At 43.2% G+C, this 19506-nt stretch overlaps 1 protein-coding gene across 2 annotated transcripts; it reads right to left on the reverse strand.

The window, feature by feature from the left end:
• Positions 1-231: 231 nt before the first annotated feature.
• atl1 (atlastin GTPase 1) lies at positions 232-19482 on the reverse strand. Of its 2 annotated transcripts, none has more exons than XM_031580434.2 (14): positions 19287-19482; positions 16060-16310; positions 15066-15200; positions 14500-14604; positions 13875-13925; positions 13627-13683; positions 13282-13374; positions 12842-12980; positions 11862-11989; positions 11389-11445; positions 5522-5593; positions 4698-5129; positions 4128-4142; positions 232-3758 (listed from the first exon to the last, which is right to left on the reverse strand). In XM_031580434.2, the coding sequence occupies exons 1-14, from the start codon at positions 19318-19320 to the stop codon at positions 3648-3650; spliced, it is 1680 nt and encodes a 559-aa protein (XP_031436294.1). In that variant the 5' UTR covers positions 19321-19482; the 3' UTR covers positions 232-3647. The 2 variants fall into 2 exon arrangements, with proteins under 2 accessions (XP_031436294.1, XP_031436293.1); XM_031580433.2 differs by having other exon boundaries at positions 4062-4142.
• Positions 19483-19506: the final 24 nt, after the last annotated feature.

Genomic DNA, 19506 nt, shown 5'->3' on the forward strand with positions numbered 1-19506 from the left:
AGCTGCCACAGTAGCCACTGTTCCTCTTCAGCATCTCCATTTCTGTGTCCTGCTTGCAATGGCTAAGTCTCCTCAATTTTACTGACCTATAAATGTCTTACCGTAAAAAAACTTTCTGGCAAAAATTACAAATAATCATTTAAAAAAAAATATTCAAAGAAAGTTATAGGTTAATTAATCAAAAGAAACTACAATAAATAATCAATATGAAGTGAAGTAGTTGTCAGCAAGCTCTTTGTAATGTCTTTCTCAGCCAGGTGCAACTGAGAGGTTTATTTCAAAGTAGAATTTTAAAGTTCAAAGTAGAATTCCCAGGTCAAAGTAGAATTCTCACAACATTCTAGTTAGTGATGTCATGTGAGTGACACTGAGGAAGCCCACAATTCTAACTGTAATGGCTGCCTACAGCAGTAAACAATACTATCAATAGCCTAATGTCATTATCAACAGTAACCAGAATGGTTTTGAAACTCCAGACAGGACAAACACTTTTTTCCCATTTAATAAAAATGTCTGAAGGTCTATGATGTTACAGAGCGTGGAAGACAGTGCTGAAACAAGTAAGACTGTTTTGTTGTCACATGAACACTGAATAACACACTCAGATTTCATACAGAAGCCTTTATATTCAGAGCATAAAAGCTCACAGATGCTTATAAGCTATTTGTGGTTTATAAATGTCTTATAAAGTCTCTATGCACGTCATACAGTGTCTCTTGTCTCTTACAGTGCACACTAACTTCATCTAGGCGCCAATATACCATTCAAACTTCTCTTAAATGAAACTGACCTGAATCCCATTTTACGTGCTGCCATCACAGACCAAAACAAAACAATCCAGCCCAAAACACGTACATTTACAATAATTATGTTACGCAGAAAATCTCTTTCCAATAACTTTTATAATATGTACACCAAGCATCTCACCAGAACCCCCCTCCCCATCCAACAATAAAAACAAAAACAGAAGTTACAAATCAACACCGTACAATCTAGAAAGGGCAACAGGCCACCGAGTCCACAAGTCAGGGAGGGAGGGGTGGGGGTGTTGGGCCAACATAACGAGCATTCTGGACACCACAAGGTCACAGGGATCAGTGGAGGGCTGAACGGAGGGAAAGGGGGGGTTGTCACAGGGCCCATAGCGTTCCCACATGCAATAACCAATGTGGGGGTGGGGTGTCGTCACAAAACAATATCACAGAAATAAATAAACAAGCAAATAGAATGTGCTAAGGTGGTCAACAGCAATGACTAGAACACTGTTTCCAATCTTGTTTTTTAGAGGAGAAACCTAAATCAAAGTGGCTCTTAATGGAGCTCAAGTGATCATAAAACCTTCATAAACCTGTTATTCATTTCTCCAATGCACAATAAACAGTGTGTCAGCTGCTCACAGACAAGTTTCCTGTTTAAACCAGTTCTGAAGACTTTATTTCTGATAACGTATTTAAAGCACACACTCGTGAGGCAGCCTTAACCAAAGGGACAGAATGGTGAAGTTCAGTACAGAAATGAAGGACACTTTGTTTGTACAGAGGGGCAGACAAAGGTCCCATACCTGTGTGACTGCTTAAGCGTTAAGTGACATAAGCAAACGTGAGAACACAAGAACAGCTGGGTGCTGATTACATACCCCCCTGTGGCCCATTACATCATCAGCACATGGACATTGGTCTGTAAAAATAACAAGCAAAATAACGTGGCAAACTGGTCATGTATGAAGGCTTCAGCACATTGACATTAAGCGCTGTGGTCTACTATCTTTTAGAATGTGACATGAAATGTGAGTTAGTATTTGACACAGATGGCTGGAGAAGCGCCTTTTTTTGTGCACCCATTCCTCGTTGGACTACATTCCACAAATGCCACAACTGCAGTAAGGGAATGGCAGCAGTTTGTGTTTATATGTGCAAGTTTTTTTTTTTGTGTTTACAACCTTGAGAGTGCTAAAAAACCTTGCTAAGCTAACTGTGTGGTCTGTGTGTTTATCAAACTGTGGTGGAAAAACCTGCACTATAAACATACTGTAAGACATACCTTTAGCCTAAAGTACAACTTGGCAGGCTGCAGTATGAGGCACAGCTCTCACCCTGAGAGTGTGTGTGTGTAAATGTGTGCATGTGTATGAAAGTGTGTGTGTGTGTGTGTAAATGTGTGCATGTGTATGAAAGTGTGTGTGTGTGTGTGTAAATGTAAATCTAACTAGCTAGAACCATCCTACCCCAAAGTCCCAATCCTAACCTGAAACCCTTCTATCTAAAGGGGTGTTACAGATCCTATACGCTCCTACCGACAGCACAGGAGGAAAGACAGGTAGGGATTGACTGGGCTGTGTCTTTGCCTCGCCAGGATGGCATCCGAAAGCGTCTGTGACGGCATTGCAGTGGTGGCTGAGTTTAGCTTGGCACACAATAGTTCTATCTACATCAACTCAAAACACGCAGAGAAGAAAGCCCTATGGTCTTCACACAATAAGAAGTACAGTAAGTAGCTAAGTACAGTATACCTCACCAAGGACAGGGCCGATCTAGAATGGACAGAGACATTTCACCATGCTTATTGGAAAGGTGCTTATTTGAGTGATCTCAGACACAAACGTTATCAGCTCGGTCAAACATATAGTAATAATAGCAGTTGCAGTAACGACAATAGTAACCGGTTTAAAGAGAGCTAAATGTTTTGGATCAAACAACATATTTTTTGTACAGCGAGGAGCCGGAGTCAGTATTCGCCCGGTGGCTCCACAAACTCCAGGGAAAGAACCACAGGTGGCTCTGCTGAAAGGGTCCCAGGCGCTACTGATCTCCTCACATCATCTGCATCATTACATCCCCTTTGCAGCATTTGACATTTTGCTCAAACCTTGCGCTGTTTCCGGAGCTCACTGCTATTTCTTATGTGACGGGGGCCAGGGGTTGGAGTCATATTTCCCTCAGTGGCGAACCATCGCTGGCCTTTCCAAAAACCTCCCCCCTGAGTCCCTGTAGACCTCTAAATGTGGTACAGCTACAACCGACTACCTGTGTGAACACAACACCTTCCCCTCGCAACCTCCCTGTCCCCACCCCCTCCTGCAGGTGATGGACGGGTTATTTACAGATGTGTCAGCAACAGAGGAGTGTTGATGATGTTGATGATGATGATGATAATGATGATAATGATGATGTGTGGGTTGTGAAGGTTCCACACAAGCCTGAGTGCTGTTTGCCAGGGATGGGTGTGTGTGTGTGGGGGGGGCATCGTGATCATGATCATGATTTGGCATCATGTTTCCTCCCAGGTTTTTTTTTTTTTAGCATAAAAGATGTGAGTGCATCTGTGGACGGCTCGAGACAGTGCCAGAGTAGAAGAGTGCCCATTGAGTGTGTGTGGTCCCCTCTCTCTTTTTTTCTCTGCTTCTCCCTCCCTCCCTCTGTCTGTTTCTTGTCCTCTATCCCTCACTCCCCACCCCCCCCCATTCTTTTTTCAGTGTGTTATTCTATTCTCCAACAACTTCCTGCTTCTATTTCTCTCCTGTGTTCTTTCTCTTTCCCATTCTTTTCCTCTCCACCCCTCCCGCCCTCCCTCCCGCCCACCCTTTCCCCTCTGTCCCACTGTCCATCGTGTGTTCCTGGCAAGACCCATGATCCTTTGCGATCTGCCACTTAGTTTCTGTTCCTTTCCTGTTCCTCCTGCTCCTCCGCCCCCTGGCCAGGGAAGGCGTGGTTATAAAGGTGGCGGTGATTGGCTGCTGCGTTGTACAGTTTGTAGAGAGCCTGAGGAAGAGACAAACCCTTCATCATTGACTTATTTTCCATTTCATTCAGTCTGACAATGTATTCTTCACACACCAATGAAAACAGGTTTTATCACATTCATTCCTTTTTTTTTGCCTCAAATTTAAAATTGGATTAATTCCATTGGTACTGGATTTGAAAAGCATCATCAAGAGACTTTAGCTTGACTGACGACATAATTCTGTCTTCCCTACAACTAGGCTTATATCAGAGGCAGTAGAAGAGGAATTAACTTCGACAACAGTAAAAAAAGATCCAGTTTTGTAGCATACAATAGCATACCCAACCAATGCCTCCAGACGTTGGATTACGAAGGGCAGAGTTGATGATTTGCTCCTGTGGACTCACCTCATTTGTGCTTCCCTACAGAAAGAGAAAATAAACAGATTTATTCAACACCATTGTATCCGTCTTTAAATGTACAGTATATTTACATTTCTGACTGGGGATTTTAACGTATTCTACTTCAGTGTGCAAGTCACAGGAAAGCCGGTACTCTTAAGTATACACTCTAGCACTTATGTTACTGCCAGGTGTGTGTGTGTGTGTGTGTGTGTGTGTGTGTGTGTGTGTGTGTGTGTGTGTTGATGAGACAAATCATATTATGAATTTGTCTATGTGTGTGCATGCGTATAAATGTGACTGTATAGAGACAGACCAGATTAAATATGTGTGTGTCTATATAAGAGAGTGTGTGAAAGACTACTTCATGTCCATTGATGCATGTCCATTGACTTGATACTACATACTGTATGCATACTGCATGTCCATTTACACCCATCTAGATAGATAGATAGATAGATGGATACTTTATTAATCCCAAGGGAAATTTAGGAATCTAGAAATTTAGAAATCTAGTCTATACATCAAGCGACGGAATCCATTCATGAGCATTTGTGCTTCTAACTTCCACCTCACCTGGTCCCAAAGCGCCCCAGCCACCTGGTCGATGACGGCGCCCAGCTCGCGGTACTCGCCCGAGTAGCGGATGTACGCCCAGGTGCAGAGGGTGATGAGCGCCATGCCCAGCACCATGTTGCACACACTGGCGATCACGTCCACGCCCACGAAGCCCGTGACGCCGGCCGCCACGTACATGATGAAGATGACCACGAAGAGCGTGGCGGGCGTGCGCGCGGCGTGGAAGATGTTCTTGGAGTCGTTGTGCTTGATGTACTGCACGAACAGCTCGTCCACCTCCGCCTCCAGCTGCTGCAGGTAGCGGCGGCTGAACTCCTCGCCGCCCATCTTCTTGACGCCGCGGAACACGGCCAGCGCCTCCTGCCGGATCTCGCCGTGCCGCGCGTGCAGCTCGGTGGGCGCCAGGAAGGGACGGTCGCCACCGCTCACCTGCATGGGAAAGGCGGAAACGATGAGAACAAGAGGTGGCATACAACACACACTGTTGGAGCACACACACAGAGTACATGCATGCCATGCGAGTACTCATATGCAAACACACCCGAAGAAATATCTTCAGTGCACAAATCTTTTGACTTATTTGTATAAACAATACAGTAAGAACTACATGTATAGACTGGACACTGGATAGACTGTGAGTAAATGAAAGGGGGATGTAAGGATGGATAAAGTGATAAACAAGAATAGATCATAGATAAAAAAGATCAATGGTGGAACAAATAGGGAAAGAATTATGCTAACTGATTACAATGCATAGACAAGTGCATAGATGAATAAATGATGGTAGGAGAAAGTGATGAAGGAAAGGATGGATGGATCACCTCCTCCATCTTCTTGTTGTACAGGTCTTTGGCTGCTGCCACGGCTGCCAGGTTATTAGCCTCAGCTGTAGCCTGAAGAGGGAACAAAATCACATGAAAGACTGCATATATCCATAGAAACTAAACGAAAACATACATTTCATACAAATGTACAAATCCACATATGAAAGGTATATTTAGTAAAAATGAGACAATATTGTAAATAGAGATTCATTTTTTTCCTGAAACACAAACAACACAACACCACTCTCTCTCTCTCTCTCTCTCTCTACGCGTGCGGTTGAGTGTTTGAGCGGCTCCTGAAAGTGAGTGGTTTCTAACTATTCTAACTTATTTTTTTGGTACGTTTTTTGTACATGTTTTTCGGCAAACTGTTTCTTTGTTATTTTCCGTTGTTATCAATCTCTACAGACGCTGTAGATAGTTTTTAGTTTGCTTTATTTTTTTAGTTTGCCCTCCCGCGGAGTTAGCCACCAGCCTTGGCTGGCAGCGTGACTGCTACGGGCATAATGGAATTTCAGCGTCTAACGAGACAACATGGGGTTAAAATTCAGTGTTCCGCAAGTGTCGAGGAGTGTAGTCTTGCCATTGGTGATGTGGTTGGCCATGAAAATGTTAAATCGGCCTCCCGTATGAATAATGCAATTGTGGTCTTTATCAGTACGGTTGACAAAGCTAGACAAGTAATTGCAACAGGTATTGTGCTGAATGACGCACACACAACCGTCCTTCCACTTAGCTCCCCTTCCAAGAAAGTTATTATTTCTAACGTTCCACCTTTTATTAATGATAATTTGATTGAGGATAAGCTATCGGGTTATGGTCGTCTGGTTTCATCCATAAGGAAGATTTCTCTGGGTTGCAAATCAACGCTTCTAAAGCATGTTGTCTCCTTTCGGAGACAGGTGTATATGGTGCTTGACAATGGGGAGGAAGAGCTCAACCTGACAATTAAGCTAAATGTGGATGGATTTGAGTACACAGTTTATGCTACGACTGATGCATTGCTGAGGTGTTTTCACTGTGGTTGTGTGGGTCACGTCGTCCGCGACTGCCCACGGAAAAAGAATAACAGTGCTGAAAGTGCACCGAAAGTGGCTGAAACGAGCTCAGAAGGTCCCCCCGCAACTCCCCCCTCGCCCGCCGAAGCATTTGCGCATGAAGCTAGCACACATAACATCTCTAGCAAATCAGAGGAACACCTGATTGACCTCATTACAGAGGGGCTTGTAGTCGCAGCTGGTGGCTCCACTCCAGCTGGTTCAAATGATAGCGCAGTTAATTTGATCACGAAAGAGTTGACTGCTTTGAGCGAGAAAGACGGTAGACCTGTATTAGAAACACCTACAGTTAATGTTAATGCCGAAGTATCGGGCTTGCTTTCGCCAGAGCCTGCCCAAGACGTTGCAATGAGCGGTGGATTTAAGACCCCGTTCAAGAGAAAGGCTGAGGACAGTGCAAGCTGTGTACCAAGGGCAAAAAAGGGGATGAACACGATAGTGACAAAGAGTCTGTTTGCTCTAATCTGTCTGACTCTTCGATTGGTGACGTTTGTGCACCTGGAGGAGATTTACCGTTGAAGTACAAAGCAGAGGATATAAGCCGCTTTTTATATGAGACCAAAGGGCTTCGTAATGTTGAAACAGAGCTTTATTTTCCTGATCGGCAACAGTTTATTAATGATGTTGTATGTTTTCTGAGAGACAATGTGTTCTCTGGGAAGGAGGCTGCGCGCCTCCGAAAATTCCTGACTAAACTCAGGAAAAAAGTTAAGGAGCAGTCAACGTTTACAAACTCCACACATCCATGATGATCGCGAATGCCCTTACAATTGGCACTCTAAACTTAAACGGTGCCAGAGACAAAATGAAAAGGCTGACTTTGATAGATTTTATTAATTTAAAAAAGATAAATGTCATGCTAATTCAGGAAACGCACAGTGATAAAACAAATGAAGTTGATTGGAGAAGGGAATGGAATGGGCAGATATTCTTTAGTCACAAGTCCTCCGTGAGTGGAGGGGTGGCGATTTTGTTTTCTAAAGATTCTCTCCCGCTCTCCTGCCATGTTCAGGATATTGTGGAGGGGAGGCTTTTGATGATTAAAGCAGTTTTTGAAAGCCACACCATGGTTTTTTTAAATGTTTATGCTCCAACAAATGGAGCTGACAGAGTTACTTTTTTTAGCAAAATTGATGAGGTGTTAAATGATTTGGAGGCAGAAAGCTTTCTTTTCGTAGGTGGTGACTTTAACTGTACTGTGGATGACAAGCTAGATAGAAATCACCTAGAGCCTCATGCGCCCTCCCAGAAGGCAGTAATTAAACTGATCAATGCTCATCATTTGTGTGACACATGGAGAACCTTGCATCAAGGTGTCAGGCAGTATACTTGGTCTCACAGCAGAGGGAATTATATTTCCTTTGCAAGACTAGACAGAATTTATACCCTGGAGAATCATCGCAACACTTTAAGAGCATGCCATATTCTGCCAACTGGGTTTTCTGATCACTGTGCGGTTGTTTGTAATGTGAGTGTTAAGGCTTTTAAGCCTAGAAGTGCTTACTGGTGTTTTAACACATCACTCTTAGAAGATCAGCACTTTAAGGACACCTTTATTTTCTTTTGGGATACTTTTAGGAAGCAAATTGACTCCTTTTCCTCTTTACGGGATTGGTGGGATTATGGCAAGGTCCAAATAAGAATATTTTGTCAGCATTACACCTCTAATGTCACTAAGTCAATTATCTCCTCGCTCAAGGTCGTGGAAAATGATATCTTGCGTCTTCAAAGGCTGGTAACACCTGCAGGGGACGGGGACCACCTTAAACTCCTGGATGAAAGGAAGGGCAGGCTAAAAGAACTGTTGGGAGTCAGAGCACAAGGGGCTTTAGTACGCTCCCGTTTTCAGAACGTTACGCTGATGGATGCTCCATCCAAGTATTTCTTTAATTTAGAGAGGCAGAATGGTCAGAGCCGGTTAATGCACATCCTGAGGTCTGAAACAGGCCAGGAGTTGTCTGACCCTGCACAGATTCGCAATTATGCAAGATCTTTTTATTCTAAGTTGTACGACACTGAATTGGTGTCTAATGATCTGTTGCCCAGTCCTTTTTTCAATGATTTGCCTAAAGTGCCTGATGAGTGTCATGCTGTAACAGATAAGGTGCTAACACTTCATGAGCTTGAACAGGCTGCCATGAGTATGCAGAATGCCAGAGCCCCAGGGATTGATGGTCTGCCTTTTGACTTCTATAAAGCTTTTTGGTCATGTGTTGGGAAGGACCTCCTTGCAGTGCTCTGTGAGTGCTTGGGGGAAGGGTGCTTTCCCCTTAGCTGTCGCCGGGCGGTGGTTACACTTCTGCCCAAGAAGGGTAACTTGCAGGAAATAGGCAACTGGCGCCCTGTCTCCCTGCTATGCTCTGACATGAAGATTCTGTCCAAGGCTCTGGCTATGAGGTTAAAACAAGTAATTGGTCAAGTAGTGCATTCAGATCAATCTTATTGTATACCAGACCGATCAATTTTTGATAACATAGCGGTAGTCAGAGACCTAATGACTGCGTCAAGAAATGCAGGCATTAATGTGGGGCTGATCTCTCTAGATCAACAAAAAGCTTTTGACCATGTTGAACATGATTATTTGTGGGCCACTTTTGACGCTTTTGGGTTTAGCCCTGTTTTCACAGCTATGGTCAGGGCTATTTACTGTAACAGTGAAAGTTTGGTGAAAATAAATGGAGGCCTGAGCGCCCCTTTTAAGGTCAAAAGAGGGGTCAGGCAGGGGTGTCCATTGTCTGGCATGCTTTACTCCATTGCAATTGAGCCCCTGTTACATAGGCTACGGTCTGAATTGAGGGGTGTTTCTTTGCCTTTCTGTAACGAACGTTTCTTTTTGTCTGCTTATGCTGATGATGTAACCATTTTTGTTAATGGCAGTGATGATTTGAATGTGTTACAAACTATTGTTAAGGATTTTAATTTTCTTTCTTCTGCTGAAGTGAACTGGGGGAAGAGCGAAGCTATTTGGGTTGGAGAGTGGGAAAAAAGGTGCACCGGTTTGTCAGGTGGGATGGTTTGGAAAAAGGAAGGGTTTAAATATCTTGGTGTTTATTTGGGTGATGATGTTTTTGTTCAAAAGAACTGGGAAGGGGTTTTGGAAAAGGTTAAGTTTCGTTTGGGGAAATGGAAGTGGCTGCTCCCTCAACTATCATATAGGGGGCGCACACTTATAATTAACAACCTTGTGGCATCAGCCTTATGGCACAAATTTGCATGTATGGAACCCCCTGTTGGACTTATTGAGAGTATTCAGAGGGAAGTGGTACATTTCTTTTGGGATAAACTACACTGGGTCCCTCAAGTCATCCTTTTCCTATCAAAGGAGGATGGAGGACAAGGACTTATTAATCTTGCTTGCAGGAGGGACACTTTTCGGTTGCAGTTCATCCAGCGACTGCTCTCTGCTTCAAGTACTCTGGCCTGGAGACCACTGGCTCTTGGCATTCTGCGTGAAGTCAGTAACCTGGGCCTGGACATTGCTCTTTTTCAAATGGACACAAAGCAACTTGCGCTTGATGGACTGTCTCCTTTCTACAAGAGCCTTTTTAGGGCTTGGGGGCTTTTCAATCATGAGTGGGCAGGAGGACTATCTTCTGTGCACTGGTTACTTGAAGAACCTGTTGTTATGGGGTCACGATTTGATGTGTCATGTAACTTTGCTGGTCTAAAAACTCTGCTCTGTGAGAAAGGAGTCTTGCAATTACGCCATGTTGTTAATACAGCAGGTTGTAATTTACAGAATGTCCAGGCGACAGCCTCTTTCTTAGGAATAAGGTCTCAGAGATATGTGAAACGGTTTTTGGATAAACTAAGTGCGGTGTTAAGTTACCTGGAGAAAAGTCTCCTGGAAGACTATACTAAAGGTAACATTCTATGTAATACTAGTGATGGTCTTCCGAATATGAAACTTTCACCATCACTTTCAGAATGTGGTCACACTAGCCCTCTGCTAGTGCTTGGGGACTGTGATCGGATGCATTTAGATTCAGTCACTGGGAAGGTTGTATACAAGAATCTTGTGAAAGTGGCCAATAGGGCTACTCTGAAAGGTAGAACGGATACTGTGTGGAGAGACAAGTTAGGTATTGATGACAAAACCAAGCCTGTGTGGAGAGTTTTTTACAAGTCTCCATTGACAAAGAGAACTGGTGATCTTCAATGGAGGATCTTGCATGGTGCCATTGCTGTGAATGCCATAGTGTCTGTGATGAACCCAACAATATGTGATACTTGTCCATTCTGTACAGAGAGAGAGACGATTTATCATTGCTTTATGGAGTGTAATAGGCTTAGTTCATTGTTTTGCTTGCTAAGTCATTTGTTATTTTCTTTTGGAATTGTGTTTACCAAACAAGGGTTTATACTTGTTTTTTTCTACAATCAGAAACACAGAACAAAATGTGAGCTTATTAATTTTATTGTTGGTCAGGCCAAGCTTGCTATTTATATGAGCCGAAAAAATAAAGTCCAGCAGAACATGGGAGATGATGTTATAGCTGTTTTCAAGAACTTAATAAAGTCCAGAATTACTATTGATTTTCATTTTTATAAGCTAACAAGGGCAATTGAGTCTTTCACAGACAGATGGTGTACGGATGGTGCCCTGTGCTCTGTAACAAATGATGAACTTTCTTTTGCTCGATGTTTGAATAACTGATGTACTTGATGTACTGATGTACGGTGCTCTCAGTTGTTGTACAATAAAGTTTGTTTTAAAATTCAAAAAATTCTCTCTCTCTCTCTCTCTCTCTCTCTCTCTCTCTCTCTCTCTCTCTCTCTGGCAGTAGTAATGTAAAGTTACTGTACCTGTAGCATGGACTTGGGATGTGGCAGTTCTTCTCCTTGGTATATTTTTATGTAAGCCTAAAACAAAAATGTTGGTTTACAAATGGTTATGGCTATCCACATTCAGTTACTGTTGCAATTATTATCAATGGATAGTATGCCTATACATAACTCATATACAGAGTATAAACCACCATAAAAAGCATACATAAATTGTTATGAGGAATCTCTGAACGGTTCCTGTGCCATCAACCAGACCTCTAAAGACTGAGGTATCTCTTCCAAATCTCAGTTGAAGTTTCACAACCAAAAAGAATCCAATGTAAAACCAGGGTTTATCTAAGGGTCCACAATCATAATTTTGAACCCATGGTTTACAGTGAGTCATAGGCGTCCTTGGGGACATGTCTCATGTAAATGGATCGTGAGTGAGAGGACAAACTGATACTCTTGGGCCGAGGGGACTGAGAGAGGCTCCAGAGTTACCGGCTCACCTTGAAGTACTCGAGCAGGCCTCGGCAGGTGATGTTGCTGCCGTTGATCTCCTTGACGTCCAGGTTGCGTGGGCTCAGCAGCCAGGGCACCAGTACGCGCAGGTGGTTGGTGAACTCAGGGTCAATCTCTGTGGGGGAGGGGAGGGAGAGAGGAGGAGAGGGAGAGAGAGGAGAGGGAGAGAGGAGACAGGAGGAGAGGGAGAGAGGAGAAGAGGACAGGAAGATAGGAGGAGAGGGAGAGGGAGAGAGAGGAGAGGGAGAGGGAGAGAGGAGAGGGAGAGGAGGAGAGGGAGAGAGAGGGGAGGACAGGAAGACCACAGCACAGCACAATTCAGCACAATTAGGACTCATGGCTGTCACCACCAAATCACACATTACATACTGCAGTGTTATAATATTATGATTATAACACTATGCAGTATAATGCTAATTCTACTATAATACACATATGTGACACATTTAATTTAATTCCAGAGTAATTTCCAACACTTCATTTGGTTCCTTTAACTGTGTGCATAAACAGATATGCTCTACGGGCTTCAGATTCACGCCAGATTAATTTACAGTTATTGCATTCTCAGCACAGGCTTGAGCGCCGGGCCACAGGAGTACAGCGTACATTTTCACCAGTATGTGTGCTCCCTAGGTATCAAAACCCATAGTCTTGGTGTTGATAGCACCTTGGTACACGAATTTCTCTCAGAGGTGAACACTTTAGTCGAATGAACAGTGTTATGTATGTGATTGCATCTTGCGTGTTCTACGTATAGCACCCCTGTATGGTTACTACACACATGCGCATTGATATGTAATCAGATTCATCTGCCTAAGGAGTTCAGTAAAGAGAGAGCGACACGCTCAAGTTACACGCAAACTTCGTTGTGTCTGTCCTTGCATTTTCAAGGTTGAATGTGTGTGTGTGTATCAGGGACATACACAACAAACAGAAAGAGGGCTGTTTGTAAAAATCTGGCAGGCACCTTGAAGTCGGCCATCGAAGTGTGGGTTGGTGGCCACCTTGAGGCCTGGGTGGGGCATCAGAAAGCAGGAGATGTTGGTGAAGCAGGAGTGGATGTGTTTCCGCACGTTCTGCAGCTCCTCATGCTGGTTCTCTGAGATCTAATTACACAAATTGTAATAATGTTCACATGTTCTATGTTGTTGTTGTTGTGTTATAAACTAAACACGTTGTTAACCCTCGTTACACCAACAGGAGCAGCACTCCAAATTTCGTTGTATGCGAATAAAATGACAATAAAGGCTTTTCTTTACTATTTCTATTCTATTCTATAAGTACGAAAACGGCCAGTTTAGCACCCTCTGGTAGACATCTGTGGTAGTGCTAAACATGTCGGTTATGAAAGCAGGAAAATGGTATCTGTAGTCATGACTTGGCAATCCTGCTGTGGAGACCTCTGACCTTAAGTCTCTTTTCCAGGAACTTCATTCCTCCTTCCTGTCCGTATGAGAACTCATAGGGAAAGCTCCAGTCCCGCACCAGGAAGATCATAGACTGAAACACATTCAACATCAACATCAGCCGAGGGAACGTTCTGGACAAAAACTACACCGAAAATATCCTTTAGTCCAGTACCAGCACAGACTGCTGGAAACAATTGTAAACGTTTTGAAAATAATTCTACATGCTTGAACTGACAGGATAAAATAAGCATCTAGCATTTTTTGCATTTAGATCTGGAGAAGAAGGAATCGTGGATTTCATAAATGCTAAGAGAAGAGTTATTTCCCAAAGGAGAGTGAATACCTGGAATGGTTTCAAGAATGTTTCCTCCATGGCTAGTCTGCCATACTCAGTGAAGAGCTGCAGAGACAAAGACCAAAGCAAGCACAAACAATCAAAACCAGCCCTCTGTTTGTGTGTGTGTGTGTGTGTATGTGTGTGTATGTGTGTGTGTAGGCGATCCAACAGATCTTAAGACTCATTTTGACCCACTTGGTAATTTTTTACTTTGCAACTCAGAAAAACTCAACATGTGTCCACCAATAACCCACCTGTAGATGCTGCAGGTCATCCTCCTGGACATTCTGGGAGATGTTGTACACCTAAAGGCAGGATTGTATAAAGATCGTTAATAATTAAGATGTATTTGTTTAGTTCAGTGGAACTAACAACAGTACCACTGAACTAACAACCAGTGTGCAAGGGGTTGGTGAGAATCATAATAACAGATTATTATCAATTTACAATTTAGTATTGTAAAAAACACTAATACATGAATGCTGCTATATATTGTTGCTTGTGCTACGCAGGAACTCATATAAGGTATGACACAGCTGGTTATGAGTTATGAGGACTAACCTGCAAGGAGGTTTAATGTAATAACCCTTTATTAATGAAAGGATGTTTACAAGGGAGGTTTAATGTTATAAATCTTTATTAATGAAAGGATATTTTCAAGAAATTTCACTATATAGCCATGACATGGACCAAATTTTAACAAAGTATGTTTGAGATGTATTTAGTGGTCCATTGTTATCTGCTACTGATAGATAGATAGATAGATAGATAGATGGATACTTTATTAATCCTGAGGGAAATTGAGGTCAAATGTAGGTGATGGTAGCGGACTTGGACCCTAGTTGACGTAAGGACCATGAGAGCCACAGTATCTCATACCTGCATGGAGCTGATCATGGTGCTGAGGGCAAACACAGTGGCTGAGTCCCGAAGAGTGGACTGGCTGTCAAACGTCCCCTGGGTGTCCATCAGCAGCACGGCCACCTGCAAGACACCAGGACAGCAGGACAACACGTGAGCACAGTCATGGCTGCACTACAAGGTCAGATGTGACAGTGTGAGAAAAAAAAAACAGATCCAGAGGAGAGTGCTTTCATTAACTGAGTGGGCTGCCATGTTTTTGACCCTTTCACCCCTGATTGCATTACTCCACTGAGTCCTGAATATGTTTTGGACTTGAGTGACGTTAAAAGGAAGATGTCTTCTGAGGATTACATTGATTGTACTCTTGTGCATATGTTTGTTGGCATACATGTGTGAGAGAGAAAAGAGTAGTAATATTACTACAGAGAGGTAATATTTATGTCAATTAGTGTGTGTGTGTGTGTGTCTGTGTGTGTGTGTGTGTGTGTGTGTGTGTGTGTGTGTGTGTGTGTGTGTGTGTGTGTATGTGTGTGTGGGTATGTGTGTGTGTGCGTATGTGTGTGTGTGTGTGCGTTTCCTACCTTCGTCCCATCCGGTTTATCCACCAAGAAGACCTCACTCCAGATTTGGATTCCAGTGGTCTCCCTCTCTGATCCGCCCCTCCACGAGAACCCAGTCAGAGGCTCCTCTGGATCCCCCAACCAACCCTCAGAGGCCTACAAAAAACACTCACGCACACGCACACGCACACGCACACACACACACACACACACAGCACAACACATACACATTCAAACAGGCAGTCACAAGCAAATGCACACACACCCACAAACCAATCGATCCACATGAACACAAACACGCACGACTCACATAAGAAGAGGAATGTGAATCTTTACATACACAAACACTCTGAAACTAGGCTGGGTGGCCTGGGACTTTATATCCTTACATAACTGAGACTCCAGCAAAAACCCTAACCATTCTAACTAGCCTGATCTAGCCAAAACCATCAAACCATTACAGGGCCATTCTGTATCAAAAATACATACACTGCTCATCTCTATTCATTACCCAAAACAACTTACAACTATAACTAATACTTAAATCAGTAAATGGAAAATGGAGAATAATGGTGATTGGGCCTAAAGGGTTTAAGTTTAATAGATGAAATAGTAATGAACCATGAAGGTCATCTGAACACACTCAGAGTGAACTAGCACAGGGACACAAATATACCGTATATCACAGAGATAAATTAACATTAATACATAACAAATCAACCCCTAGAATATGAGCTGCATTTTTAAGGATCGGTTAACATATACAAGGGAACCTGTGGCACTGAGACAGAATCTGACTCGAAGGCAACTGTGAATATTTATGAACATTTGAAGTTAATTTTATGGACTATTTCTGATCAGTTAAATTAAATGAACTCATTGTTCATGAATGCTGGTAGGTTTCTTCACTTTTGGCAGATTCCATTAACAGCCAAAATCCTTTAGAAAAAAAATACTCTCCTGTCTCTGCTGATTCTTCCCTCCTGCCTCCTCCGACACCTGTTCTTCCACTCACCTGGTCGTACATGTAGCGCAGCATGAAGTCCATGAGAAAGGATTTGCCCTTCCGGAAAGCTCCGGCCACTGAAATGGCCACCACCTCACGGTCTCTCACTTCCTCCGACAGAAGGATGCGGCTGAGGGCCACCTCGTCTAGCTCAAAGGAGTGGTCGTCCTTGACAACCAGCACCTGTACAGGCCGCGCTTTCCCATCTGGCTCCTCCTCCTCTGAGCTCCAGTCATATATGCCCTTATCTGTGAACGAGCCTGGGAGAAAACAAACAAACAAACAAACAAACAAATAACAGACTGAGATTAATTCAATCCTTTTTACAGCACCAAAACACAATTCACAACAAAAGCCATTTATTGCTGTATTGTTACTTTATTCTGATTTGGTCAGAACAGTCACCCAATCCATTTCTCAATTATCTAAATGCAATTGCAACAGGAGACAATCACATAAAGAGAGGCATCTCAAACAATTTCCTCTCAATACTAGACATCTTATTAGAGGATATCTGTCCCCTACTAATTAGTCCATCTCAGTGGCATCTCGAACAAATATATCCATAACCCAATAACCTTACAAGAACTCCCACAGTTAAGAGCATCATTATGTGAACTGGCATCTCACTGCGTTCTTCAGTAAACGCCCCACTTACAGGCAGCTTCAGATCAATACATTACGCTATAGATAGGTAGGAGCACAAGGCCTGCACAAGAGCCTGCTGGTGAGTAACACCAATTGGCTGCTCTGCTCCTGACAACAGGCTACTGGCGTTGAGAGAACATTGAGGGAGCGTCAAGGGAATGTTAGCCAGCTGGATGGTAACACTAGTCTCCGGGTAGAGTGACTCAGGCATAAGGCCTCTCGCCTCTCTCCTGCTGTTTGCTGGCCATGACGAGGCTGTGTGGGATGGGTTAGGCCACGCCATACAAACATGGCTGGTTGTAGGACACTGGGTGTGGGACACAGTGTATGTGTGTGTGTGTGTGTGTGTGTATGTGTGTATGTATGTAAATGAAAAACATTTATCGAAAGCAGGAAAATTGACCAACAATTATGTTGATACAGTGTAACAGCATAACAGAAGTATTGAAGTGAGAAATTAAAAACGCTGCTGAAAAGCTGAAGTAAGAATGACAAGGACTCCAGGGCATCCTAACACAGAGGAGCAACTTGGGCCAAATGTGCCCTGTCTATGCAATCTATCTGCCTTTATTCATTTGAGAAGGGCACTGGATTTATTTCAGCCTGAGGAGATTCATTCTAGCTTAATTAAAATTGCATATAGAGGAACATAATAAGCTAATGTTAACTGATTTCACTTAGCCGATCCAGCTGTTCCATTCCCTAGCTAGCAAACTTACACATGCATCTACAATCTCACTATGTCATGGATGTCTTTGATTTGATAACTTGTGTGTCAAGTATAGTTTGAGGAGATGATGGAGGATTCTTATAGGAGAATGTACCCATCCCTATATGTTTATTTCTAAAGATCTAAACCCCTAACACCCCTTAGTCAAGATCTAACCCGTATCCTGTCCCCAAATAACCTCAAGTACTAAGCCATAGGTGTGTGTATCTGGGTGGAGGACTTCATAGTCTCAATGAGAGTAGCATGGCCTTGGTCCGTTCGTACAAGGCAGAAGTCCCAGCTCTTGCTTCAGCCATTAGGGAGGCAGTAACTCTTCATAATTACACCTGTTCCTGTAATTTAAGGCTGTCTATTTGAGCATGAGGAAAGACCAGTAAACTGGGAAATGGACCAAAACGCTGCTCCCTCATCCACTCTGGTAGGTAGGTACACCTCTAATAGGTACACAATTCACGATTCATGATTATGTACTAAATATAAATGGATATTTTGTTGAATTATACATAAGGGCAAATTATATATTTAGGCCTAACATATTTCACAAATACTGGTCTAATTTAGGCTGCTCTGCTCAACCTTGCCCTTCACTAAAACTGTACGACTTTCAAAAATGTAAACTAACGTTTTGTGCTTCCTCCTTTAGTTAGATCTATTCTGTGCCCTCTGTGCCAGTTGTAAGACCAGCTGGCCAAAACATTTTTTATGACTCACATTGTCCTGGGACATCTTTGCTTCTCGGAATGTGGCAGCTTACTCATTAACCTATTGTCTTACTCTGTGGCGAGGGGCAGATTTATTTCTCTTAGTGCCCTAGGGAAACGTAGGCCTACAGCAGCAGCGATAAGGTTAATGCAGCATACAGAGCGCGTAAATTATTCACGCTTAAATCCCTCTGTGTTTCTTTGAATATAGCGCATCACACATCGGTTGGAGCATCACTAACATAAACCAGAGGCCTGCCCTGAACACACACACACACACACACACACACACACACACTTCCCTTTAATGATCATCCCAGGTTCAGACGCAGCCCAGACGTCAGAACTACCCCACGACTGCTATGTAGGTCAGAACTGCTTTTGCTTCTTGAATTATAGCCCCCCAAAGTTTGTACCTCCGGTCATTTCAACACACAACTACATTGCCTTCATCAGAAATGTATTTTATATCTTGTGACATGAGCTGCACCTTCAACCATTCCTGATCTGAAACGGTCGTAGTCTGATGTCAAGCTACGGACATTTCACGCGCATTGATCATGTGACACTGATGTAAAATGCTACTGTATCACAAATGATAGGCTACTAGTGTTATTCGGGTAATAAAATGCTTGAAGGGAAGCTTCCATAGCGTATATTCGCATCTGATCTGGACGCTAAGTCAATGCTACATGAACACCATGAGATCCTCATTTGCATAAGCCACATAAATGTATACCAAAGACCATAGAAGGCTTTGTATTTATCACAACAAAGTCCTAACCAGCAAAGGAACAAAACAACCCTGGCTCTGGCCTGCACCGAGCGTTGACTGTCTGTGTTGGGTGTATGTGTTTCAGGGAGTGCTTTTCGCAATAGTGACGATGCGAAGCTATAGTCCAGGCCGACCCGTTGCGATGGATAAAAATAAGCCCCCTCACATAGAAATACTAATGGAAATAAGACGACATATCGCCATCGCTTTCTAATAAAATGATTGAAGACGCATCCGAGGGACGCAACTTGGCTGAGTATCTTGTCAGAGACGATACAGAATTTAGCAACTGCAGGCATACACATCACCTAGGTGCGTCTCGCCTCACGAAAAAATAAGCTACAGCCTAGGCGGTCCTTCACAAAACGAGCACTTAACTTACCCCAGCTGTCTCTGTCTTTGCGATTCCTGGCCATTGTGCTGCGGAATGCCGGTCTCCGTTCCTCTGTTTAAGGGTGTGTTGGTAGTACAGTAAGTTAATCACCAATCATGAGGCAACTACTCTTTCAGATCACCACGGAAGATGCTCGTTCTCATCCAGAGGAGGACGCTGAGGCTTATTTCTCATGTATGAAAAACGTGCAAACCCTTAAATAGCCTCT

This window comes from Clupea harengus, chromosome 14 (genome assembly GCF_900700415.2).
Source record: "Clupea harengus chromosome 14, Ch_v2.0.2, whole genome shotgun sequence".
NCBI classification, from domain to species: Eukaryota; Metazoa; Chordata; class Actinopteri; order Clupeiformes; family Clupeidae; genus Clupea; species Clupea harengus.